The sequence below is a fragment of the Squalius cephalus genome (genome assembly GCF_949319135.1).
Source record: "Squalius cephalus genome assembly, chromosome: 13".
Lineage (NCBI taxonomy): Eukaryota > Metazoa > Chordata > Actinopteri > Cypriniformes > Leuciscidae > Squalius > Squalius cephalus.
Window position 1 is genome coordinate 5,955,440 of NC_137134.1, and position 26,797 is coordinate 5,982,236.

Here is a 26,797-nt window from a genome sequence, read left to right on the forward strand (position 1 = left end):
TGAGGTCTGCTGATCGGAGTATTGTAGAGTTAAGACCAGTGGTCGGTTGCATAAACAGCTTAGACGAGCCTTAAAAGTTAGTCATCTCAATTTTTTCATCAAGACTGCCCCTAACTTTTAAGTCATTTACATAAATTGGTAGATTGGTCTAATTAAAATTGAGAAAGCAAGCCCTTGGTTAACTGCTAATTGGTCAAACTAGTTCTTAAGACACAGTCTTAAAGGGATACTTCACCTCTGGAAAGATGAATGTGTATTTAAATTGGGTCATTTAATTAAATGATTTACACAAATTATTTTTGAATTTGGAGCCTACTAGACTGAGAAAAGCCAGAAAATGTATTTTTGGCACATGTGGATGAAAGACAACAACTCCCAGAATGCACTTGCTTCCCTACGAGGCCACTCCCAAAGCCACGCCTACCGGTAAGAGAGCACAGTTAAACAACTAGACTAGGCTACTAGTTGACTTGAAACTTAAAAGACGCCGTTTTATCGTGAGTCTCCGTGACGAGTCTGCCCGGGATTTCGAGATCGTCCAAAATGTCCGGGATTCGGCTTTTGCTTTTTACAGTCGCCATTCATCATGTTTACTGTGGCGAGCAGGACGAGGCTGACGGCCGCGGGAGAACGGCGCGAGGCCGGTGGCGTCATTACTGATGAGCGACACCTCTGAGACGCACCGGTCTCGTATCTCTCACGGAGGAGCGGGAATTTTCTTAGCAATGCAAAAATGCACATCAACCGATCACTTGTTTAGCATTCATGTAAACACTACATTCAGATTCACCAATCGGAATGAATTCAGTTAGATTGAAACAAAAGGTGTGTGTGTAAACAATGAATGGCGACTGCAGAAAGCAAAAGCCGAATCCCGGACATTTTGGACGATCTCGACGGCCGGACATGTCCGGGAAAAAGAGGATGGTAACCTCTACTACTCAGCTTTCTCCACAGAACAAGAGCCTGTTAGCTTAGCTTCCAAAGAAAGACGGCTGACACTATGTGTACATTCTGTGAGTGAGATCCCACCCACTATGGGCGGGTTGAGAACATGCGGGACAGCTCCTACTACTGGCTGTAGTCTCTAGCCTCTGGACAAAAAATCCTCCGATGACGCAAAACGACAATTTTTGCGTCATCGGAGGATTTTTTCCAGACAAAAAATACATAAATCTCTCGTCTCAGGGGGATATGAGGGAGGGAAGCACGGTAATTCGAAAATACTACAGGTTTTCTACTGATACTTAATGCTAAATGCTGAAGTATCCCTTTAACATAGTGGCTAAGTTTATGCAACTGGCCCCAGGTCACACCAAGAACAATAGCTAGAAAGATAATGATAACTATATTAGCGCCCACACCTGCAGACGGTTTCGCTCTATTTATTCTAAGCGCTCACCGCAGTTTTGTCGCCTGTCACTTTAAATGCTCAAGCGCCCTGAAGTCGGATCGATTCTGATTGGCTGTCAATGTTTTTTATCTTTCATCAGCTAGAAAGAAATCGTTCTGAAAGTGATTCCAACGATATCGTTCCTCAGTGACGTCCCGACGTAATAGTTCCTCGTTATAATTGTGTTGTGGACTCTGCTCTTCTTTAATATTCCTTTGAGGCCCGTTCACACCAAGGAAGATAACTATAACGATAGTTTTAATAATCGTTCTAATTTACTAATAGCAAAGTTTACTAAAACAATAACGAAATGAAGAAATTATATCGTTGGAATCACTTTTTAGAACTATTTTTTTCCAGCTGATAAACGATAAAAACATTGACAGCCAATCAGAATCCACCCTACTTATTGCACCCGACAATATTGCACCTGACACCCGACAATATTGCAGCGAACGCTTATAGTAAAAATGAATGTTATTGTGCGTTAGTTTGTACGCTATTATAGTTATCATTATTGGTGTGAACACTAACAACGCTATTATCCGTTCACACCAAGGACGATAAATATATAAAGCTTTAATAATCGTTCTAATTATGAGAAGAGGGAAGTCCACATCACAACTACAGCATAACGATAACGACAGAGAGAAACGGTATCGTGGGAATCCCTGTCAGAGCAATTTTTAACAATAAAATCATTGACAGCCAATCAGAATCCACCTGACTTTAAAGCGCTCGAGTATATAAAGCGGTACACAACTTCACTGCAATGCTCTAATATAAAGATCTGTTGGTTTGTTTGATTATATAATTATGATATAAATATCGTTATTGGTGCAAACAGACCTTTAAGGGCCACCGTTCACATCAAGGATGATGACTATAAAGTTATCATAATCCTTCTATGAGAATAGCGAAGTGAACAACCACTATGATGATAATGGCAGAGGAACGATATCATTGGAATCACTTTCAGCGAGATTTCCATACTTTAACTCTTTCCCCTCTTTAAGAGTTAAACTTTAACTCTTTAACTCGAGTTAAACTGCATCGACTTTAACTCTTTCCCCTCTTTAACTCTAAGATATAAACTTTAACTCTTTAACTCCAGTTAAACTGCATCGACTTTAACTCTTTCCCCTCTTTAACTCTAAGATACAAACTTTAACTCTTTAACTCGAGATAAACTGCATTGACTTTAACTCTTTCCCCTCTTTAACTCTAAGATATAAACTTTAACTCTTTAACTCCAGTTAAACTGCATCAACTTTAACTCTTTCCCCTCTTTAACTCTAAGATACAAACTTTAACTCTTTAACTCGAGATAAACTGCATTGACTTTAACTCTTTCCCCTCTTTAACTCTAAGATATAAACTTTAACTCTTTAACTCCAGTTAAACTGCATCGACTTTAACTCTTTCCCCTCTTTAACTCTAAGATATAAACTTTAACTCTTTAACTCGAGATAAACTGCATTGACTTTAACTCTTTCCCCTCTTTAACTCTAAGATATAAACTTTAACTCTTTAACTCCAGTTAAACTGCATCGACTTTAACTCTTTCCCCTCTTTAACTCTAAGATATAAACTTTAACTCTTTAACTCGAGATAAACTGCATCGACTTTAACTCTTTCCCCTCTTTAACTCTAAGATATAAACTTTAACTCTTTAACTCCAGTTAAACTGCATCAACTTTAACTCTTTCCCCTCTTTAACTCTAAGATATAAACTTTAACTCTTTAACTCCAGTTAAACTGCATCAACTTTAACTCTTTCCCCTCTTTAACTCTAAGATATAAACTTTAACTCTTTAACTCGAGATAAACTGCATCGACTTTAACTCTTTCCCCTCTTTAACTCTAAGATATAAACTTTAACTCTTTAACTCCAGTTAAACTGCATCGACTTTAACTCTTTCCCCTCTGTAAATCTAAGATATAAACTTTAACTCTTTAACTCCAGTTAAACTGCATCGACTTTAACTCTTTCCCCTCTTTAACTCTAAGATATAAACTTTAACTCTTTAACTCCAGTTAAACTGCATCGACTTTAACTCTTTCCCCTCTTTAACTCTAAGATATAAACTTTAACTCTTTAACTCGAGAAATAAACTGCATCGACTTTAACTCTTTCCCCTCTGTAAATCTAAGATATAAACTTTAACTCTTTAACTCCAGTTAAACTGCATCAACTTTAACTCTTTCCCCTCTGTAAATCTAAGATATAAACTTTAACTCTTTAACTCCAGTTAAACTGCATCAACTTTAACTCTTTCCCCTCTTTAACTCTAAGATATAAACTTTAACTCTTTAACTCCAGTTAAACTGCATCGACTTTAACTCTTTCCCCTCTGTAAATCTAAGATATAAACTTTAACTCTTTAACTCCAGTTAAACTGCATCAACTTTAACTCTTTCCCCTCTGTAAATCTAAGATATAAACTTTAACTCTTTAACTCCAGTTAAACTGCATCAACTTTAACTCTTTCCCCTCTTTAACTCTAAGATATAAACTTTAACTCTTTAACTCCAGTTAAACTGCATCGACTTTAACTCTTTCCCCTCTGTAAATCTAAGATATAAACTTTAACTCTTTAACTCCAGTTAAACTGCATCGACTTTAACTCTTTCCCCTCTTTAACTCTAAGATACAAACTTTAACTCTTTAACTCCAGTTAAACTGCATCAACTTTAACTCTTTCCCCTCTTTAACTCTAAGATATAAACTTTAACTCTTTAACTCGAGATAAACTGCATCGACTTTAACTCTTTCCCCTCTTTAACTCTAAGATACAAACTTTAACTCTTTAACTCCAGTTAAACTGCATCGACTTTAACTCTTTCCCCTCTGTAAATCTAAGATATAAACTTTAACTCTTTAACTCCAGTTAAACTGCATCGACTTTAACTCTTTCCCCTCTTTAACTCTAAGATACAAACTTTAACTCTTTAACTCCAGTTAAACTGCATCAACTTTAACTCTTTCCCCTCTTTAACTCTAAGATATAAACTTTAACTCTTTAACTCGAGATAAACTGCATCGACTTTAACTCTTTCCCCTCTTTAACTCTAAGATACAAACTTTAACTCTTTAACTCCAGTTAAACTGCATCGACTTTAACTCTTTCCCCTCTGTAAATCTAAGATATAAACTTTAACTCTTTAACTCGAGATAAACTGCATCGACTTTAACTCTTTCCCCTCTTTAACTCTAAGATATAAACTTTAACTCTTTAATTCCAGTTAAACTGCATCGACTTTAACTCTTTCCCCTCTTTAACTCTAAGATATAAACTTTAACTCTTTAACTCCAGTTAAACTGCATCGACTTTAACTCTTTCCCCTCTTTAACTCTAAGATACAAACTTTAACTCTTTAACTCCAGTTAAACTGCATCAACTTTAACTCTTTCCCCTCTTTAACTCTAAGATATAAACTTTAACTCTTTAACTCGAGATAAACTGCATCGACTTTAACTCTTTCCCCTCTTTAACTCTAAGATATAAACTTTAACTCTTTAATTCCAGTTAAACTGCATCGACTTTAACTCTTTCCCCTCTTTAACTCTAAGATATAAACTTTAACTCTTTAACTCCAGTTAAACTGCATCGACTTTAACTCTTTCCCCTCTTTAACTCTAAGATACAAACTTTAACTCTTTAACTCCAGTTAAACTGCATCAACTTTAACTCTTTCCCCTCTTTAACTCTAAGATATAAACTTTAACTCTTTAACTCGAGATAAACTGCATCGACTTTAACTCTTTCCCCTCTTTAACTCTAAGATACAAACTTTAACTCTTTAACTCCAGTTAAACTGCATCGACTTTAACTCTTTCCCCTCTGTAAATCTAAGATATAAACTTTAACTCTTTAATTCCAGTTAAACTGCATCGACTTTAACTCTTTCCCCTCCAGCGTTTTATAAAAATTCGCCAGATTCGCCATCAACACCCCCAAAGCTTGCAGTCGTCTCCTCTTCTTGGGTCGACATTTCATTCGGTAACGTTAGGCAGATTTGATTTATATGCTGTTTCATGTTTGATGATGGCGTTAGCTCACATGTGCGTAAGCAATGCTTCTATGGCTTGTTTTTGGATCCGCAGATTCTGTATTTCAGAAGATGTGCAATAGCGCTCCCTACCATATAAAAATGAAAGTGAAAACATGGATGGAAAGAGTTAAAGAGCTCAAGCATATAAATCTCCATATGAAATAACTAGTGCATGCTTATAAGAAGCAGAATGTTATCGTCTATCGGTGTGGCTGGTAATATATTGTAATAGTTATCTTTATATTAGATGTTCTTGGTTTCAACAGGACTTCACAAAAATTAAAAAGGTGCATGGGGGAAAAAATCTGTGCATGGGAAAAAAAAATCTGGTGCCAATAGAGCAAAAGCATAACATACAAAATTAGGCACACAATAATAGAGTATATGTTTGGACGTGTGCTTCTGCTTTTTTGAGGTTCTAAGATTCTCAGTAAACGGTTCATCACTACTATAAATGGACTGACAAATGAACATGGTTGTTTAGAGTGTTAAAATCTATATTAGAAAGACAGAAGACAGTTCTCATTGCTTAGAAAACATGCAAAACACACATACAATCAGAAATCTTACACACACACACACACGCATACTGTACAGTCGTCATCTCAACACGTTGGATCAACGCTGACTCTTGTCGACTGGCCTGAAGGGGCGGCAACAAATGCCCCACAAGCAACAGTTTCACATAAGACAAAGTCTAAAGGAATCAGAGGATCAATGGAAACCTCACCTCATACTGTACGCCCGACCGCGGGCCTCTCCTTCACTGGGTAACCTTGGGGAATATCAGAGGTCATATTGAGAAAGCAGTGGACAACTAAACTCTAAAACCACAGCTTAGTATAAATCAGCTGTTCTGAAAGAAACAAGACAACAGATTCTGGGCAACTGTGAACTGCTTATGTTTAAGGCCTGTTCACACCAAAGACCATAACTGTAGTGAGAACTATATCAGCGTCCACACCAGAAGACGATAGCATTCTGCTTTACATGCTGCATTTATATCGTCTGCCACTTTAAAAATTTGGGTGGATTTTGATTGGCTGTCAATGTTTTTATCGTTCATCAGTACGAACACCTCAGTGGTCAACTAAGGGCAGGTTTACACGACAGCGATGTACTTTGTATTTTTCATGTACAGACGGCAATATTGTCAAAACGATCCCCGTTCACACGGACGCGTGAAACTGACTAGAAACGCTGTACTATTAATGGCAGGCCAGTAGGTGGCGACGTCACTTTGTAAAGAAACACTACGCATCTATAGACTGAACATGTAATACACAACATCAGCGTTTTCACAGATTCATGTTTTTGTAGTTTACACAGAGACGATAACGGTAGCGTTTTCAGAAACATGCACTTTGAATCCTGTTTTGAAAAGTTTGTGTTTTCATGCCCCCAAAACACCAACGCCGTGTAAATGAACGCCCAAAACGCATCAAAAGTTTTCAATTTTTAGTTGAAAACGGTGTTGTGTAAACGGACCCTCAAACATTCAGGATTGATCTGATCACGACAGCAATGCTATCTATCAGGATGTGCTACCAATGATACCAGCGCTATTGTTCCTCTGGTGTAGACTCTGCTATTCTCTTACAATGAGCACATCTTTATGGTTATAGTTATCATCCTTCATGTGAACAGACCTTTAGACTTACAAACGATATTACTTGGCGGAAGATTTATTCCAGTTTATACCAATACATCCTGCTGCATCATGGTGGTGTTTTTATGAAAGCCATGAACCGTGTGTTACAGTGATTTTACCACAGTTCAGGGGAATGCTTGTCATGCCGTTTCTAAACCCAAAATCACTGTAACACACGGCCTCTTACTCCTTCATTACATCATTCCTCCTGTAGAACAGAACCGAACAACTGCTGTAATGTGGGGTTGATAGACGGAGGCAAAGGACAAACTTTCTTTTGACCAGTAAAACACATTTCAAAAGGAGGAAGGAGAACAGGTACTGGATCACTACAGACCATCGGCATTCAACATGTTCAACAAAACTACAGCGAAACACTTGACGGGTAAAGTCTGAGGACACACGGGTGGGGGGAGTGTCATCATCATCATCATCATCATCTTCATCATCATCTTCAGTCTGCAGGCCGTGCAAACATTCACAGACGCACAGATCATTAGTGAGAAACACACGGGTTGAGTCTATTTCTGAGGAGAAGGGGGTGTGAGGACACAGTTTCATGTGCAAGTCTGAGGGGAAAGGTCAAACTACTGAGCCCTACCTCGCCGTTCTGAAAGACAGAGCTCTACAACACAAACAAACAAACAGCGTATCAAACCAAACCAAATCTGAGGAGCAATGAATGAAACTGACCATATTATGGAGGATTCATCAATCTGTAGCAATGCTGTGCATGTATTAAACACCTGATAGGGTGGAGTGTGTAACTCCTGCAGACTGACAGTAGGGGGCGACTCTGAGAGAGAGGTTTACACAGGACATCTGATAAAGATCCAGCTCACTTTACCCAGTGTCCTTCACTGACTGCAGAGTCACTGCATGCTCAGCACTGCGTGTGTGTGTGTGTGTGTGTGTGTGTGTGTGTGTGTGTGTGTGTGTGTCAGGACACCTGGCTCTCTCTCTCCTCCATACACACACTGCAGCAGGGCTGGGCATTGACACAAATGTCACGATTCGATTTCGGTCCATTTCTAATTTTTGATTAAATTTGTCTAAATTTGATTAAACATCTTCTGGATGTATATCAGTTACAGTACGTCACTTTTTAAAGAAAAGAAAAAAACAACTTATTTGTTTACAAACATTTAAATTGCACATAGGGCAGTTGTATAGTAATAATAATAATAATGATGATGATGACATAATCATCACTGTTGATGATGTTGATGTGTAATGTTTAGCAGCATCTAGTGGTAAGGTTGCGAATTGCAACCAACAGAAGTTATGGTGGCCGACAGGAAGTGATGTCGTCGTCTGAGACAGCAGAGAGTAGCCAGTTAAACAATGAGGTTTCTTTACAAAGATCAAGTAAGAAATTAGGTTTAATTAATTATTCAGTAAAACGATGTTATTGCGAATATTATTGTTACTTATTCTTCATTGTGTCAGTGTTTTATTCGCTGACTTTAGCTTTAGCTTCTTTACATGAAGAACATAGTGACGAAACGCGTTTGTCCGCTCAGGGCCACCATAGAAACATGTCGATGTAAGGCGACCCGCGGTGTGTGAAGATAGAAACAGCTCATTCTAAGCTAATAACAACATAACGGTTCTTTACGTAAAGTCTTTATACAGCACTGAGAATATACACTCACCTAAAGGATTATTAGGAACACCTGTTCAATTTCTCATTAATGCAATTATCTAATCAACCAATCACATGGCAGTTGCCTCAATGCATTTAGGGGTGTGGTCCTGGTCAAGACAATCTCCTGAACTCCAAACTGAATGTCAGAATGGGAAAGAAAGGTGATTTAAGCAATTTTGAGCGTGGCATGGTTGTTGGTGCCAGACGGGCCGGTCTGAGTATTTCACAATCTGCTCAGTTACTGGGATTTTCACACACAACCATTTCTAGGGTTTACAAAGAATGGTGTGAAAAGGGAGAAACATCCAGTATGCGGCAGTCCTGTGGGCGAAAATGCCTTGTTGATGCTAGAGGTCAGAGGAGAATGGGCCGACTGATTCAAGCTGATAGAAGAGCAACTTTGACTGAAATAACCACTCGTTACAACCGAGGTATGCAGCAAAGCATTTGTGAAGCCACAACACGCACAACCTTGAGGCGGATGGGCTACAACAGCAGAAGACCCCACCGGGTACCACTCATCTCCACTACAAATAGGAAAAAGAGGCTACAATTTGCACGAGCTCACCAAAATTGGACAGTTGAAGACTGGAAAAATGTTGCCTGGTCTGATGAGTCTCGATTTCTGTTGAGACATTCAGATGGTAGAGTCAGAATTTGGCGTAAACAGAATGAGAACATGGATCCATCATGCCTTGTTACCACTGTGCAGGCTGGTGGTGGTGGTGTAATGGTGTGGGGGATGTTTTCTTGGCACACTTTAGGCCCCTTAGTGCCAATTGGGCATCGTTTAAATGCCACGGCCTACCTGAGCATTGTTTCTGACCACGTCCATCCCTTTATGACCACCATGTACCCATCCTCTGACGGCTACTTCCAGCAGGATAATGCACCATGTCACAAAGCTCGAATCATTTCAAATTGGTTTCTTGAACATGACAATGAGTTCACTGTACTAAAATGGCGCCCACAGTCACCAGATCTCAACCCAATAGAGCATCTTTGGGATGTCGTGGAACGGGAGCTTCGTGCCCTGGATGTGCATCCCACAAATCTCCATCAACTGCAAGATGCTATCCTATCAATATGGGCCAACATTTCTAAAGAATGCTTTCAGCACCTTGTTGAATCACGTAGAATTAAGGCAGTTCTGAAGGCGAAAGGGGGTCAAACACAGTATTAGTATGGTGTTCCTAATAATCCTTTAGGTGAGTGTAGTTATGTATATGATATTGCATTTCTGTCAACAGATCCTCCTAAATATTACATAACGCACCTATAAGACAATTAAAGGTGCCGAGTCAATCAAGTCACCTTCATTTATATAGCGCTTTAACAATATAGATAGTTTTAAAGCACTACTTCACACAGGACCGTTGACTCATGGATTCAGGATCATGCCTGACCGGTGTTGGAGTTTTCAACTGAACCCTGACTTTCATACAAACCTCAGGAGCCTGTGAAGGAAAAGCACACAGAGCTGAGAGCTGGACCTGAGACTGACCTCCGCACAAACTTTGAGGTGATCTTGCTGATGAAGCCGGAGGAGGCCCCGCGCCGGGCCTGGGCGAGGGCGCCGGTGTCGTGGGACAGCGTGGGCGAGGCGGGGGGGCCGTTGTAGGTGGCGCTGCGCCGGTCTCTGAGCTGCGCCCCGTGGAAGGTGCTCCGGCTCGAGGTGCCCCGGGGGAAGCGGGTCCGGTCCGGGGTCATGCTGCTGATGCTGTGAGCCGACGGAGACGTGGACGGAGCCCTGCACACACACACACACACACACACACACACACACACACACACACACATTAATGTGACTGAAACAAACTAACAAGTGGAACTGCACTCATAATGCATAATCAAAACTACAACCGTTTAATGCTTCAGTTGAACTATAAACCCAGCTGAATCTCTGAACAGGGTTATCATCCGCGCTTTAATAATAATAATAATACCTCTCGTTTACAGGCGCCTTTCAAGGCACTCAAGGACACCTTACAACATAAAAAGTAAATCAGTAAAATACAAAAACAATCAACAAATCAAACAATCAAATCACTAAAAGCCATTCTAAACATATGAGTTTTAATCTGAGCTTTAAAGAGGGAAATTGAATCCGAATGAGCAATGGTAAAGAAGTGTGCAGTTTTGGCGCTGTGCGACTGAGAGCCCGACCGCCACATGTACTCAGCGCAACTTTACAGTTACTTTTAGAAGAAATGCGTTACAATATTGTGTTACTCCCTAAAAAAAGTAACTATTACATTACTTAGTGAAAGTAATGTGTTAGATTACTTTTTCACACATGTGACCACAAAACCAGTCACGAGTCGCACGGGTTTATTTGTGGCAATAGCCAACAATGCATTGTATGGATCAAAATTATCCATTTTTCTTTTATGCCGAAAATCATTAGGATATTAAGTAAAGATCATGTTCCATGAAGATATTTTGTACATTTCCTACCGTAAATATATAAAACATGTATTTGTGTGAGTGAATGCAGCACAATCGCCAACATAAATGAACAACTTTAAAGGAGATTTTCTCAATGTTTAAATTTTTTTGCACCCTCAGATTCCAGATGTTCATATAGTTGTATCTCTGCCAAATATTGTCCTATCATAACAAACCACACATCAATGGAAAGATTATTTATAAATCTCATTTTCAAAAAACATATGTCACATATGTCTCATTCTTCAGTAAAGTGTTTACCACAGTAATGCATTCAACAACATAGTCTATATAACAAACACCTTCATTTTCTTGGAAATATGCATGTAGAATATTATAATAGTCTGGCCACTTTGAACATTTCCAGAGCCCTCGAGTGAAGTATGCCGAACAAAACATCTCTTAACATTACAGTTTATATCACCTACTGTACAACTCTTTCTACTGAAAGTTTAAGGTGCGACACTACAGACAAAAACACACAGCATGTGTTGATTTGGAGATTTTGGGCTTTTCAGACTAGTGTGTAGAAATCATCCAATATACACTTTTAACTGTACCTTTTATAGCGTTTTATCTATTTGCGTATGTGGGTTTCAATTACAGTACACATCTTTAAAGGCTGTTTACTCAAAATGTGTTTTTGCAGCACTTACATACACCAAACTGTACAGTTTTATTCCTATCTATATTCTGAAGGTTTTGTTTCTGATTTTATACAGCATTTTATTCCTAAAACATTTTCTTCCTTTTCTTTCTGGCTGTTGACAGTATTTTCTGATTTATGGAGTGATAAAAAGAGATTTCCAAAATCCCCTCAGTAAAAACCCTTGCCTTTAATACATCAAAAAAATAAACAAGAATTTTTAACCCGACTTTATCCAATGTTTAGATTTTTGTTCTAGAAATGTATGAAAATGAGTGCATACTTAACTAGACAACACCTAATTTAAATATATAAACATAAATACACATTTTTTTTGCAATTCTTAATGTAATCAGTCAACTGTGGAAGTATGGGGACATCTCATAGTTAGAAGTGTTTTACTCAGTCTTAAAGTAATGCGCTTTGTTACCGTTGTTTCCTCACATGAATGCCAAGTCTAAGTGACTACGTTACGGAGAAGAGAGAGAATTAGATTATAGTAGTAGTAAAAAAAAAAGTACGCTTATTAATTAAACTGAAAAATAATGTGTTACACCTTTTTTTTAAAAAAAAGTGTGTAAAATTATAATGTAATGCATTACTTTACTTGTTACATCAAAAAAGTAATCTGATTACATAATGCATGTTACTTGTAATGCGTTACCCCAACACTAGTTATTATAGTTAACAAAATCTCAAAACAATAATAAAATAAATGACTTAAAACTACTTTATTTCATCTAGTTGCTAAGGCAACATTTCTAATTTTATTTAGTTTAACTTGATGCACTAAAATAACTCAAACTAAAACTGAAAAAAAAAAAATGACAAACAACAAATTAGTAAAACTTCAAATGAAAAATGAATTCAAAACATGAATAAAACTATAATAGCATCTCAACGACACCGAAACAACACGGTCTCTGGACTACTGAAGTGTGTGTCCTCACCCCTTGAACTCGGTGTTGTCCTCGATGGGCGGCAGCGGGGACTTGTTGGGGTGTCCCGAGGCGGACATGGACTTGACGTGCCGCGGGCGAGTGGAGGCCCCGGCCGAGGACCCCCCGGGAGACACCGAGGAGGAGGCGCTCGCAGAGCCCGACATCTCCGTCAGACTGAGAGAGACCAGAGCCAGAACACACAGGAACACATGTGCACATGTCAGTATCAAAAAAGCCACTGAACTGTTTTGCGTATCGAGTTCTTCGAGGGTAAAACAAATATTTCACAACAAGAGAAATGCACACTTGAATTGGAAGCAATTGTGCATGTTTTTTTAATGTATAATGAAACCAGAGAGCGGCCCAGACAGACTCTGCTGACCTTTCCAGCATTTTCTGCACTGATTTAGGAGGAAATGTGCAGGATTTTACATAATGAATTTGATCATGGTAAAAAAGTGCACGTTTTTCTCTGCTTATAAATACAAATAATCCACGGAATTGCGATTATCCTTTTTTTAGTTCTGTCAATCGATTAAAAAACAAATTGACCACACATTTTTCTGTGATTAATCGCGATTAATCGAATTATAACATTTTTATGTTGAAATACTTTCACATTGAATCTCCAAATTTTAAAACTGTGTTTAATGTTAAAGTGCTTTACTGAGTGGCAGAGGGAAAAATTGATTAATTTTGTGTTAATTGGTTAATATTTCTAACACGTTAAACAGAAGAAGAAAAAAATCGCACAAGCGAATGTGTTATTTTTGAAAGCCCTATTTTTTTTTACATTCAACAGTTCTACAAGCAAAAGTTTAATTTCTTTTATTAACTTACATTTCACAAACAATATGGCCAGATTTAAAGGGGTGGTTGATTATGATTTCACTTTTCTAACTTTAGTTAGTGTGTAATATTGCTGTTTGAGCATAAACATCAACCCTAAAATGTACATAAACCCCGCCCCCGGAACACGATTTATAGATTATCAAGACAGAATATGCTAATCAATGACTAGAAGATAAATGCACATAAGCTACATAAATTCACCAACTAACGATTCAGAAATCTTGTTTGTTGTCACTTCTTCTTGAGTCTCTCCATCTTTCTGACTCCAGTTTAAACATAAAAGGCTAAAAGTTTTTGAAATGTTCAGTGCATGTGTGTGTGAGGTGAAAGGACAGGAGCTCTTGAAGCTCCGCCCCCTGTGCCGGGAGCAGCAGCTCATTTGCATTTAAAGGGACAGACACAAAAACGCTGCATTTTTTGCTCACCCTCAAAAAGTGACAGTTTTAACGTGCTATATAAAAATATCTGTGGGGTATTTTGAGCTAAAACTTCACACACACACACACACACATCACAGACTTATTTTACATCTTTCGAACCACCCCTTTAACATTAACGCTTGCTCTGCCAACAGAGGTATTTCCTGAAGAAGCCACGAGTGGAGTAATATAAAGAATTTGCATTGCAACTGTTTTTCATATCTCTTCTTTTTAAAGTAGTTTTATATTTATGTACATTGATTTTTTTTTTTTTTGTGTACGCATATTGAAACATAAACAACAAAAATTCCCCCATGGGGGTGATAAAGCAGTCAAGTCTCCAGTTTGCTTCACTCGTTTGTTATCATTACGGCTGGAACGACACATGTCTCATTGGTCCTGGCGTGGAGAGGTGTGAGTAAGCAGACTGAGAGAGCGGTCACCTGCTGTCTTTGCCGTTCGGGATTGCCGAGTGCCGCTCTGTGCTGGATCTCTCACACACATATGTGTTTCTCCGGGTCATTCCCGCGGCGCTGCTCTGCTCACACAAACACACATTAATCACACACTGAGAGCGTGTGGCCTGCTGTTAGTCATGTGTCAGATGACGTGAGGCCTCACCCCTGACGCCGAGGTCTTCCTGCGCTCCTGGGCCACCAGAGGAGAGACGGCCACGTCTGCTTTAGAGCTGGAGGAGGCCAGCTTACGGGACGCGTCCCACTCCTCCTTCTTCTCCCCCTCCACGCTGTTGGCCTGAGAGCGCTTGGTGTAAGACACGGTCGGGGGGATGGATGGGGCAACTGCAAAAACATCACACGTTTACACCCATGCAGGACTTTAGATGAAGATATGCCGGCTCAGAATCAAATAGACCGTTACCATCAACTTTGGGTTCTTCTCAAATATGTAGTCAAGTCTAATTTTCTTCCACATCTTATCTTCATGCCTTATAGTTGCATAAAGCTAGGCGATAATATGTGACCCTGGATCGCAAAACCAGTCACGAGTCGCACGGGTTTATTTGTGGCAATAGCCAACAATACATTTTACGGGTCAAAATTATCCATTTTTCTTTTATGCCAAAAATCATTAGGATATTAAGTAAAGATCATGTTCCATGAAGATATTTTGTACATTTCCTACCGTAAATATATAAAACATGTATTTCTGTGAGTGAATGCAGCACAATCGCCAACATAAATGAACAACTTTAAAGGAGATTTTCTCAATGTTTAGATTTTTTTGCACCCTCAGATTCCAGATGTTCAATAGTTGTATCTCAGCCAAATATTGTCCTATCATAACAAACCCTACATCAATGGAAAGCTTATTTATTCAGCTTTCAGCTTTCAAAAAGGTGACCCTTGTGACTGGTTTTGTGGTCCAGGGTCACATAGTTTACATTTTGCAACGATACAAGCATATAAGCTTATCATCGCCCTACGCTAGTATACTGTGTGTATGTGGATAAAGTTGGACATTTATACTGTATACTTATACATACAACTTCATATAAAGTGCGATAATACAGTTACATTTTGCGATTAAATAAATCAAGCAGTTATGATTCGCTATACAGTACAGTGTTGAGGATAAAGCATTACCAGTAATGCGAGTTATGTAATCAGATTACTTTTAAGTAACTAGTAAAGTAATGCCTTTTACATTTACAACAAAATATCTAAATTATTTTTTCAAATAAGTAACGAAAGTTACTGACTTTGCATTTCCTTTATCCTGAGGCTTATTCATTTCACTTTTGGTGTGAAAGGGCCTTTATATTTGCCAAAAAAATTGTTCTCTGTTTTTTGTTATTAATAAACAAACAAGAAAGCCCAGCCCAGGTGAGGACAAGTTACACAAAAACAGCTTTACGCATTACTTTCTATAAAAAGCAACTTTTTTATGGGAATAACGTAATATTGTAACATTACTTTTAAAAGCAACTTTCCCCAACACTAATGCAGTATAATCGATTTACCAGAGTTTACTGTGCATTTGCATTACATCGGATATAACAACTAACTTTATATAGAGAACTGTGCGATAATACAGTTTACAATAGCTATATAAGCAATCAAGCAGTTGATATTTGCTATTTAGTTTGTCTACCATTTACATGAGGATACTGTATATGTGCGGCTAAAGTGGTATATACTATATATACAACTTTGAAAATATCACTGGGCGATAATATAACTTGCATTTTGCGACAATATAAACACATTTTAACAAACACATTTAACCCTTTTCACTTTCAAAATGCCTTTTATGTAAAGCTTTTATTGTTTTACATTTTTCCTGACTCAGACTATGAAACTATGAAAATCCATTCTAAATATACTAATTATTAAATGTTTAAAACTATGCATGCCACATTCTTTTTTTTTTCTCTTTTTTTCTTCTGTGTAGGAGTCAAGAGTACATTACACAGTTAAAGGAAAAATTGGATGCATTCAGTCCAGCTGACATCCTACAAATTTCTCAATAGATTCGTAATATTTACAGAACCTAGATTAGTCACAACACACACACACATAAAGGGTGAGAACAAACAAAATAATATATATATCCTGTATAATAGAAAAACAGAATAAAAGAGAAAGAAATAAAACAAACAAAATGGGGTAATGACAACTTTGCATCATTAGTGTTTTATTTCCAATAATAGTCTATAATTACATCTCTTATATAGTTACTCAATTTCCTACATATTCCTTCCATCTCTTCCACAACAGAGCCCCTTTTTGTATTTTTAATCTTAAAGAAAAGGTAAGGATTTCCATCCTATATATTTCACTTACAATTGCTTTCCAGTCTTCTATAGTGGGTGAGGTAGGTTGAAGCCATTTACGAGTAAGAGCCTTTTTAGCTTCTACCAGGAATATTCTCCATAAGTATATATAATTGGTATCATGCAAATCCAGATTTCCCAGATAAATGGTATACCATTGGAATGGAATTTTGATCTTTAATATAGCCTCTACAGTCCTGTGTACATCTTTCCAAAATATGTGAATGACTGGGCATGCCCAGAATATATGGTGGTGATTTTCTACTTCTGAATTACAGTGTCTCCAACACCCTGATCCTATTTCACTACGGCTCTTTTGAGCAGGTGAAATAAAAAATCTAATTATATTTTTCCAGGCGAATAGCCTCCATTGTTGGGAGCCTGTAGTTTTCCATTGGTATCTACATGTTTCTAACCAAGCCTCTTCTGTTAAATTGATGTTTACTTCTTTCTCCCATTTAATTCTGATATAAGAGGTGGATTCTGGCCGGTGGTTTTGAAGACAATGATAAAGTTTAGAAATAACCTTACTAATTGTGGTAGCCTTAAATGCAGACAAGAGTAACTTCACAAAATCATTTTGTTTCCAATTCCCTTTCTTATTTACTGTTGTGTTGAAGTGGTGTCTTATTTGAAAGTATTGATTACCCACTTCAAACCGATTCTTAAATTCTTGAGAGGTTAAGAAAATATTGTTGTTTGTGACAGAATAATATGATGTAACTCCTTTCTTAATCCATTTCTTAAAAACTTCGTCCAAAGTATTGGGGGTAAACTCTGTATCATATGCACACCATCTCATTATTTTCAAAGTGTCTTTCAATTCACATTTTTTAATTACTGTGGCCCATATTTCTAGTGTGGTAGTAATCCATGGATATTCTTTACTTACAGTATATGGGCTCTTAGTAGGTCATCATCTGCGATTACTGCTTGAATTGCGATTACTCTTAGTATCTTAGTATCTTGGGCTTGACTGAGACCTGGATTCGTCCAGAAGACTCAGCAACCCCTGCTGCCCTCTCTAGCAATTTCTCCTTCTCTCACTCCCCTCGCCAGTCTGGGAGGGGTGGGGGTACAGGGCTTCTCATTTCTAACAATTGGAAATACTCAGCACTCTCTTCTCTATGCAACAACAACTCATTTGAATATCATGCTACTACACTTACAACTCCCAAGAAGATCCATATTGTAGTCATTTATCGCCCCCCAGGTCAGCTGGGTAACTTTGTAGATGAGCTGGATGTGCTGCTGTCCTCTTTCCCTGAGGACGACACCCCACTTCTAGTCTTCGGTGACTTCAACATCCATCTCGAAAAGCCGCATGCAACAGACTTCATCTCTCTCCTAGCCTCTTTCAATCTCAAACGGCTCATCACCACAGGTACTCACACATCAGGCAACCAACTGGACCTGGTTTACACAAGCAACTGCATCACAGACAACATTTTGGTGAGACCTCTCCATGTCTCAGATCATTTCTTCATTACTTTCAGTCTACATCTCTCTACCCCTGCACCACCAACCCCCCTACCAGTCACTTTCAGGCGAAACCTGCGCTCACTTTCTCCCGCCCATCTTTCCTCTGCTGTGTCATCTTCTCTTCCCCCACCCTCACAATTCTCATCTCTGGATGTGAATACTGCAACGGACACCTTATGCTCCACTCTAACCTCTTCTCTAGACAACATCTGCCCTCTCTCCTCCAGGCCAGCACGCGCTACTCCCTCTAACCCCTGGTTGTCTGAGGTTCTTCGTGAACACCGGACCGAACTCAGGGCGGCGGAGAGGAAATGGCACAAATCAAAAGACACATCTGACCTGAGTATGTATAAATCTCTCCTCTCTTCCTTTTCTGTTAATGTTCATGCTGCAAAATCTTCCTACTTCCACAACAAGATCAACAGCTCCTCCAACACACGATCACTCTTCAAGACATTCAACTCTCTCCTTTGTCCACCTCCACCACCACCCTCCTCCTCTTTAACTGCTGACGACTTTGCGAACTTCTTCACCAACAAAACAACAGCTATCAGCAGTCAGTTCTCAGCTCCACACACACAGGAACCCAGACCAACCCCTCCCACAGCCAATAACCCTCTGTCCTCCTTTTCTCCGCTAACCGAGGAAGAAGTATCTACACTTCTCCTCTCCAGTCATCCTACCACCTGCCCTCTAGACCCCATCCCCTCACACCTTCTACAAGCCATCTCTCCCACACTTCTACCATCACTCACACACATCATCAGCTCATCCCTCCATACTGGCACTTTCCCTACTGCATTCAAGCAGGCATGGGTTACTCCACTGCTTAAAAAACCAACACTAAACACATCACTTGTAGAGAACTACAGACCTATCTCTCTCCTACCATTCATTGCGAAGACACTTGAAAGAGCTGTTTTCAACCAAGTAACATCCTTCTTGTCTCTGAACAACCAGCTGGATGTCAAGCATGTCTGGCTTCAAGAAAGGGCATTCAACTGAGACTGCATTACTGTCGGTCACAGAAGCCCTACGGATCGCAAAAGCTGCTTCCAAATCTTCAGTCCTCATTTTCCTGGATCTGTCTGCTGCCTTCGACACTGTGAATCATCAGATCCTTCTGTCCAGCCTCTCATCACTGGGCATCACAGGAACTCCTCTCCACTGGTTTGAGTCCTATCTCACAGGTAGGTCCTTCAGGGTCATATGGAGAGGCGAGGTATCCAGAGCACATCAGCTGACCACAGGTGTTCCCCAGGGTTCAGTTCTTGGACCCCTCCTCTTCTCCATCTACACCACATCACTGGGACACATCATACAGGCACATGGTTTCTCTTACCACTGCTATGCTGATGACACACAGCTCTTCCTCTCATTTCAACCAGATGATCCCACAGTAGCTGCACGTATCTCAAGCTGTCTGGCGGACATCTCGACATGGATGAAGGAACATCACCTGCAGCTCAACCTGGCAAAGACTGAGCTTCTCGTCCTCCCTGCCAACCCATCTCTACAGCACGACTTCACTATCCAGTTAGAATCATCATCAATCACCTCATCAAGGTCGGTGAGAAATCTTGGAGTAACGCTTGATGACCAGCTGACCTTCACAGATCACATTTCAAAGACAGCTCGATCATGCAGGTTTGCACTGCACAACATCAGGAAGATCAGGTCTTTCCTAACTGAGCATGCAACACAACTTCTCGTCCAGGCCCTGGTCATCTCTAGGCTTGACTACTGTAATGCTCTTCTGGCCGGACTTCCATCATGTGCAACTAAACCTCTACAGATGATCCAGAACGCTGCAGCTCGTCTTGTCTTCAACGAGCCCAAGAGGGCACACGTCACTCCACTGTTCATCTCTCTGCACTGGCTACCTCTCGCTGCTCGCATCAAGTTCAAGGCATTGACGCTTGCTTACAGATCTATCACAGGCTCAGCTCCCTCCTACTTTCACTCACTCCTACGAGCCTACATCCCTACCAGAAGCCTACGATCGGTCAACGAGCGACGTCTCGTGGTTCCATCACAGAGAGCCACAAAATCACTTTCCAGAACATTCTCATTCACAGTTCCGGGCTGGTGGAACGCTCTCCCCACCCTCATCCGGAATGCAGAATCCCTGACAACATTCAAAGCACAGCTAAAAACACATCTCTTCGTGTTTCGTCTTCGAGCACTTAACCGCATAGAAAAACAAAAAAACAAAAAAACCCTTCCCTTTATCTCTAAAACCTCACTTATCGGGCTTATGCTACTCTGAATAATGCCTGAACTTCGTATCTTGAGCACTTCTTGCGTTGTTTTTGTTTTCGCCTCTTCATGATGACTCGCTTAATCTAGTCCTAATTTGGATAAAAGCGTCTGCTAAATGACTAAATGTAAATGTAAAATGTAAATGTAAATGTAAATTGGTACTTCAGAGAAAAAGGAAAGTTCAATTTGTATCCATCTAGCTGTATAGCTTGGGTTGCACCAGCAAACTATGGCTCTTAACTGGGCAGCTATGTAATAGTCTTTTAGGGAGGGGAGGGCTAAGCCGCCTCTTTCTTTAGGTATCTGGAGTGTTTTATATCAAATTCTGGATTTTTTACCTTCCCAAATGAACCTTGTAATCCATTTATCCCAATGTTTACATTTTTTTTCTGAGACCTTTACTGGAAGTTTCTGAAAAAGATATAAAAGCCTCGGGAGCATATTTATTTTAATAATATCCAAAAAAGGGATAACACTCCACCTCTGGATATCTGCTCGAAGCTTACTATCTAAATGTCTATAATTTACATCAAACAGGGTGTTAGTATCTTTTGGCAGGTATATTCCCAAACATTTTATGACCTCTACATTATAATTGATCCTATATTTAGCCCTTATTTCTTCTGATGGAATAAAATTGTAGCAAACGACCTGTGTTTTTTGCACATTTAGTCTGTATCCTGATAGAGTGCCACATTTATCTAGTGTTGGATGCCACATTCTTCATGTAGACTTCACATCTAAAGCGAGCTAACAACTGTTTCTGAGTTTATTTTTGTTTATACATCAGCAAATTAACTAATTTTATTTTAGCTAAATCCTTTCTCATTCAGAATTCAACGTTGATGTCATACTGCGTGTGATTGTGTGTTTATTTATATAGCGCCTTTCAAGAACCCAAGGAAACTTTAGCTAATATTGAGAGTTGCAGATATAAAACCAGGAGACGACAGCATGAGCCGGCAGACGGGAGCCAGTGATGAGATGTCAGCTGATGTATGTTAAACGTGAGGGCGTGAGCAGCTGAGTTCTGATGAACGAGTTAAGAGTTTCAGTGAGGTTATAATAACGCAGTGTGAGCGTGTGTGTCGTACCGTGGTCGCTGAAGCGGCGCTGTTTCTGCGTGGCAGAGATGCTGCGCTGGACTTTGGAGTGAGCGGGCGACGGCGTGGAGCTGTTGTTCAGGTCACTGCTGGGTCGCGACCTTTGACACAGGTTTGTGCTGGACAGCGAATCGCTCCCTTCAAACTGCCACGAGCACACAAACCACAGATTCACAGTTATTACATTATTAGGTTGCACTTTATTTTAAGGTGTCATTGTTACAGTGTAATTATATATTTAAGTACTGAGTAATATTAATCAACTACATGTACTTACTATAGGGTTAGGGTAGGATTAGGGTTTGGTTGAGGGTTAGTTGCATGTAATTATGCATAATTTACTGTTATTACTGTGGTAACAAGGACAAGTGATACCCATTATTATTACATATGTAACTAAAACTAATTTGAAATATAAAGTATGCAGCGATATCTCGGTGATGGTAAGATCACATGCTCAGGGTGTATGAAGTGACTCGCCTCGGGAGGTTTCCTGCCCAGCAGAAGATACGTGGCCATGACCTCGTCATACTTCTGCCCCACTAATGCGTCCGTGATCTCGTCTTTGGGGAAACCCATGGTGATCATCAGCTCTGGAAGAGATTCCTTGTTAATCTTAATGCATTAAAGGAAATGTTTTTGCCGTGTAGTGTATGAGCCAGAGACCAGGGAAGGTCCAGACCTATGCGTTTGGTGTCGCTGAAGTCGGGCTCAGGTTCTGTATACGGCTTTAGCTCCTCTTCCTCGTGACCTACATTCATCCAGCGGTCCTTCATGATTTGCTGCGCGAGATTGGCAGACGTTAAACTACACATTTGCATAGGAATCACATGTTTTTAAATCTTAACACTGATGTAATGATGCTAAAAGAACAGAAGACTTTAAATGCATACTTTGATTAAAAAAAATTTTTTTTACAAAAAGGCAAAAATTAGAAAGGCGGGGTTTACGATTAATGTTGTAACTGTATGTTATGTATGATTAATGTTGTAAATATGTTGTAATTGTAAATGTACAGTTCTAATATTACTGCACAGTATTTTATATATGCTTCTAGCTCATTTGCAGCACTTTTTGTTGATACTTTCCTCGGTTAGGTTAGGCTTTCACTAAGAACCTATGAAATTAATTGATGAAATTAAGCCATAAGTAATGTAATAATTAACATACCTATTATGAAACGTTTTATTTTACAGTGCGGTTGTACTACAATAGCAATGTATTCATAATAAATAAATTAATTAATTAATAATTCAATTAATAATGCATTTCCATTCTCAGACAGAAGAGTTTCAGTTGATAAGAAAATACTTTGACTATGGTCACAAGTAAGATATTGTTCAATGTTTTGCCATTTATGCTGTGGCAATGTTTCCCTGTGGTATAAAAAATAGAACTGAACGTAAAATTGTTCAAAGTATTGTATCAAAGTTCTAGTATCTAGTATCCTAATTGTAGTATTTTAGTCTGCTGCTGCTGCACAAAAAGGCTTATAATCTCAGTAGCAGATTTAGACAGGTGGAGCTGGGGAGGTGGAGGGTCTCGAGAAACTCTTCAAGACCGAACACCGGTCAGCTTACGCTATCTAGAGTTTGCTTACTGAACTTCAAGTCATTTCTAAACAAGATAAAAGTGTGACAAGCCAGGTTTATCGCTTACAAGCATGCATGAGAGTTGAGAGTTCCATCACAGGATTCATAAGACTCGGGATTTAACAAGTCTTATGGACAACTTTTACGAAACTTTAATGACGCTTTTCTGAGTTCACGGTCTGAGGTAAAGAGCAGTGAGAACATTCTGTAAAACATCTCCTTTTGTGTTTTTCTTTCAGAAACTGAGATGGGTGTGTGAAGCGTCTCACCTCTAGACTTCCGCGTTTGCCTGGATTAAGCACTAAGAGTTTCTTCAGGAGATTTTCACAGTCTGTGGACATGTAGAAGGGTATACGATACTTCCCCCGCAACACTCTCTCTCGCAGCTCCTGTGTGGACCAACATGCAGAGTTAGGGCGACGAACAGTGTGTGCTTGAGTGACCTTGAGTGAAACAGGAAATGACCTTCAGATTCTGTCCGTCGAAGGGAAGTGACCCGCTGACCAGCGTGTAGAGGATCACCCCCAGACTCCAGACGTCCACCTCGGGCCCGTCGTACTTCTTGCCCTGGAAGAGCTCGGGAGCCGCGTACGGAGGACTGCCGCAGAACGTGTCCAGCTTGCTCCCGATCGTGAACTCGTTGCTGAAGCCGAAGTCTGCGATCTTTATGTTCATGTCCGCGTCTAGCAGCAAGTTCTCAGCCTTACAGAGAGAGGTGGCAAAGCGGTCAGCATTGTTTACGAACATGTGACCCTGGATGACAAAACCAGTCACGAGTCGCAATACATTGTACGGGTCAAAATTATAGATTTTTCTTTTATGCCAAAAATCATGAGGATATTAAGTAAAGATCATGTTCCATGAAGATATTTAGTACATTTCCTACCGTAAATATATAAAACATGTATTTCTGTGAGTGAATGCAGCACAATCGTGAACATATGGACAACTTTAAAGGAGATTTTCTCAATGTTTAGATTTTTTTTCACCCTCAGATTCCAGATGTTCAATAGTTGTGTCTCTGCCTTTTGTCCTATCATAACAAACCCTACATGAATGGAAAGCTTATTTATTCAGCTTTCAGATTATGTATAAACCCATGTGATATTACCCATATAATATCCCAGATAAACCCAGATATTACCCAGATTAACCCATATAATTTCAGATGTTAATTGACCCATGTGACTGGTTTTGTGGTCCCATATTAGCAATCAATGAGACACAAATCATTAACGGTGACCAGATGTACGCCACAGGCTTAAGCCTCTTTGAGTGAGTCTCACCTTGAGATCCCTGTGGACTATTCTCTTCTGGTGGCAATATTGCACTGCGGACACGATCTGTAGTCACATACACACACACACACACACAAAGTCACATTAACATGGTAATTAATGCGCCATTCCACAAACCAGGCCTTTTAATCAGCAAATTAAAGCTGATAAAGTCTCTAAATTGTACAAGTTTCACACCTGTAGATCGTTTGCTTTGCTCCGAAACAGGAATTAAAATTGTTACAATGTTGCAGTTTCTTCCTGGTTTGGTCACATGGCAGCTTTTCTAAATGGGCCAAAATACAAGTCAAGAGCGAGTAAGCTGTCCTCTCATTGGTCGAGTTCTCCTGTTTATTCAGCGGGATGGATAGACAACCACTCCGCCGGCTAATCGTGGCTTTCTTCGTAGCTGTGGTTATCATTTTGAGTGAGAATTAAGCCTTCGTCTGTACATTTGTGTTTTGGACAGTTGTTCTGAAATGTTTGTCCGACCAAATTTCAGTTCACTTTGTCTTTAATCGAGGTCAACCCACGATTCATTAAGCGAAACAAACACAACGTACGTAATGACCCATCATACATTGTGATACAGCCTAGTTTGTTGGTCCGTTGGGTCGGACTGCTCATCACAAGCGAACCGCTCCTGAGTTCGTTTCCAAGAGGGCCGAGACCGCCTCCATCTCAGATTGACTGCGGTGCGGATCAGAGCGAGTTATGCCTGAACCAACCGAACTAATGAAGAAACTGCGTCAGACTCAGAAACTAAGGGTTCTTTCACACCTGAGCGTTTGTTTCTGAAATGGTGTGTTTTCTCCCTTGGTTCGGTTCGTTTAGGCATATGTGAACACGGCAAACCCACTCGGATCCTCACCAAAGCAATCGCTCGGTCTCGGCCCGATTGCAGACGAACTCTGGGACGGTTTGCTTGAGGTGTGAAAGCAATCCGACCCACCGGACCAACAAACCAAATGGTATTATAATTCATAACGGGAAATGTGCTAATAAATAGCATTAGTGTCTGATTCTGTGAGTATATAATTTAACAGTGGGAATGACGTCTGCATTAGTGTAGTGTTTGTGTGTGTCTCAACAGCTACAAATAAAGCCACAATAAGCTTGCAGAACGAACTTGTCAATCACCTTGATGGATGACGCAAAGGAAACGCTGACCAATTAGAGGACAGTTGCACTCACATGTGACTTGAACGCTTTGAAAGGTTGCCGTGTGAAAGCGAACCGAACCAAGAAGAAAATGCAATATTGTAACAAATCAAGTCCCTGTTTCTGAACAAAACAAACGATCTATAGGTGTGACAACGCCCTAACACTCCCAATGATCCAGGTGTGTGTGTGAGAGAGAGAGAGAGAGAGAGAGAGAGAGAGAGAGAGAGTGAGTGTGTGAAAAGCAGTGACTGACGCCCGGGGCTTTTGTTTGGCTTCATGAGCAGAGCCTGACTGAAAATGGCCAGTTAATGATTGGCCGCCAGCAGGGGGTTTAATTACACTCACGCTCATTTACAGTTCTCCTCACAGCAGCAGCTGATCCTGACGAGCCACTAGAGGGCGCGCATGTGTTCAGCACTGAACCACTAACATTCATTCAACATATCATTACAGCTAATCAACTTACCAACAGTGTGTATTTACTTTTTTAAGATGCCATTAATGTCAAATACTACATCTGATATTCTAGACATGTTTGCTGTTCCTCAAATAGATTCATCATATAGCAATAATCTTTTCAACCCAATAGCCATTGTTAATCAGAATCAAAATACAATAAATACTGTTAAAATAAATGTACTTAATCTAATTAATCTTATGCAAACCAACATAACAATACATATTAATAAACAGCAATATTTACCCACATTTATTTGTGGATTATGCTAAATTAACATGTTGGACTTTTTATTCATTAAAACACTGATTCACTGAAATTTGAACGAATTCAAGACAAAAATCATTGGAAGTTCAAATCAGAGATGTGTTAAATAACACTTTTTATTAAAATTTTCTTGATAATTGTATATTGTTATCAAAAAATATTGCATATATCTTAAATATTTCACTACAAGTAACAATTTTTTTTTAAGGTTATTAGTACTTTTTAATTTACTTAGTTTTGGTTGCTAGTAACTTTAACTAAAATCCCTTTAATTTTACTGGTAACCATTGATTCGACACTAAAACTTATTCATTATATATATTAGTACCTATTCCAATACTGACC

General features: G+C 39.5%; 1 protein-coding gene across 2 annotated transcripts in view; it reads right to left on the reverse strand.

Moving 5' to 3' along the window:
• The window catches only part of mark1 (MAP/microtubule affinity-regulating kinase 1), a 59,561-nt gene that overhangs the window by 2,244 nt on the left and 30,520 nt on the right, over window positions 1-26,797 (reverse strand). Inside the window, exons 7-17 of one of the 2 annotated variants that reach the window (XM_079889666.1) lie at window positions 24,574-24,630; window positions 23,753-23,989; window positions 23,557-23,676; window positions 22,378-22,477; window positions 22,176-22,288; window positions 21,687-21,840; window positions 14,676-14,854; window positions 14,498-14,592; window positions 12,793-12,957; window positions 10,253-10,498; window positions 6,180-6,224 (exon numbers count right to left, since the gene is read on the reverse strand). In XM_079889666.1, coding sequence (XP_079745792.1) covers window positions 6,180-6,224; window positions 10,253-10,498; window positions 12,793-12,957; window positions 14,498-14,592; window positions 14,676-14,854; window positions 21,687-21,840; window positions 22,176-22,288; window positions 22,378-22,477; window positions 23,557-23,676; window positions 23,753-23,989; window positions 24,574-24,630 — 1,511 coding nt within the window. The remainder of the gene's footprint in view (window positions 1-6,179; window positions 6,225-10,252; window positions 10,499-12,792; window positions 12,958-14,497; window positions 14,593-14,675; window positions 14,855-21,686; window positions 21,841-22,175; window positions 22,289-22,377; window positions 22,478-23,556; window positions 23,677-23,752; window positions 23,990-24,573; window positions 24,631-26,797) is intronic. The other variant, XM_079889667.1, reaches the window with a different exon arrangement.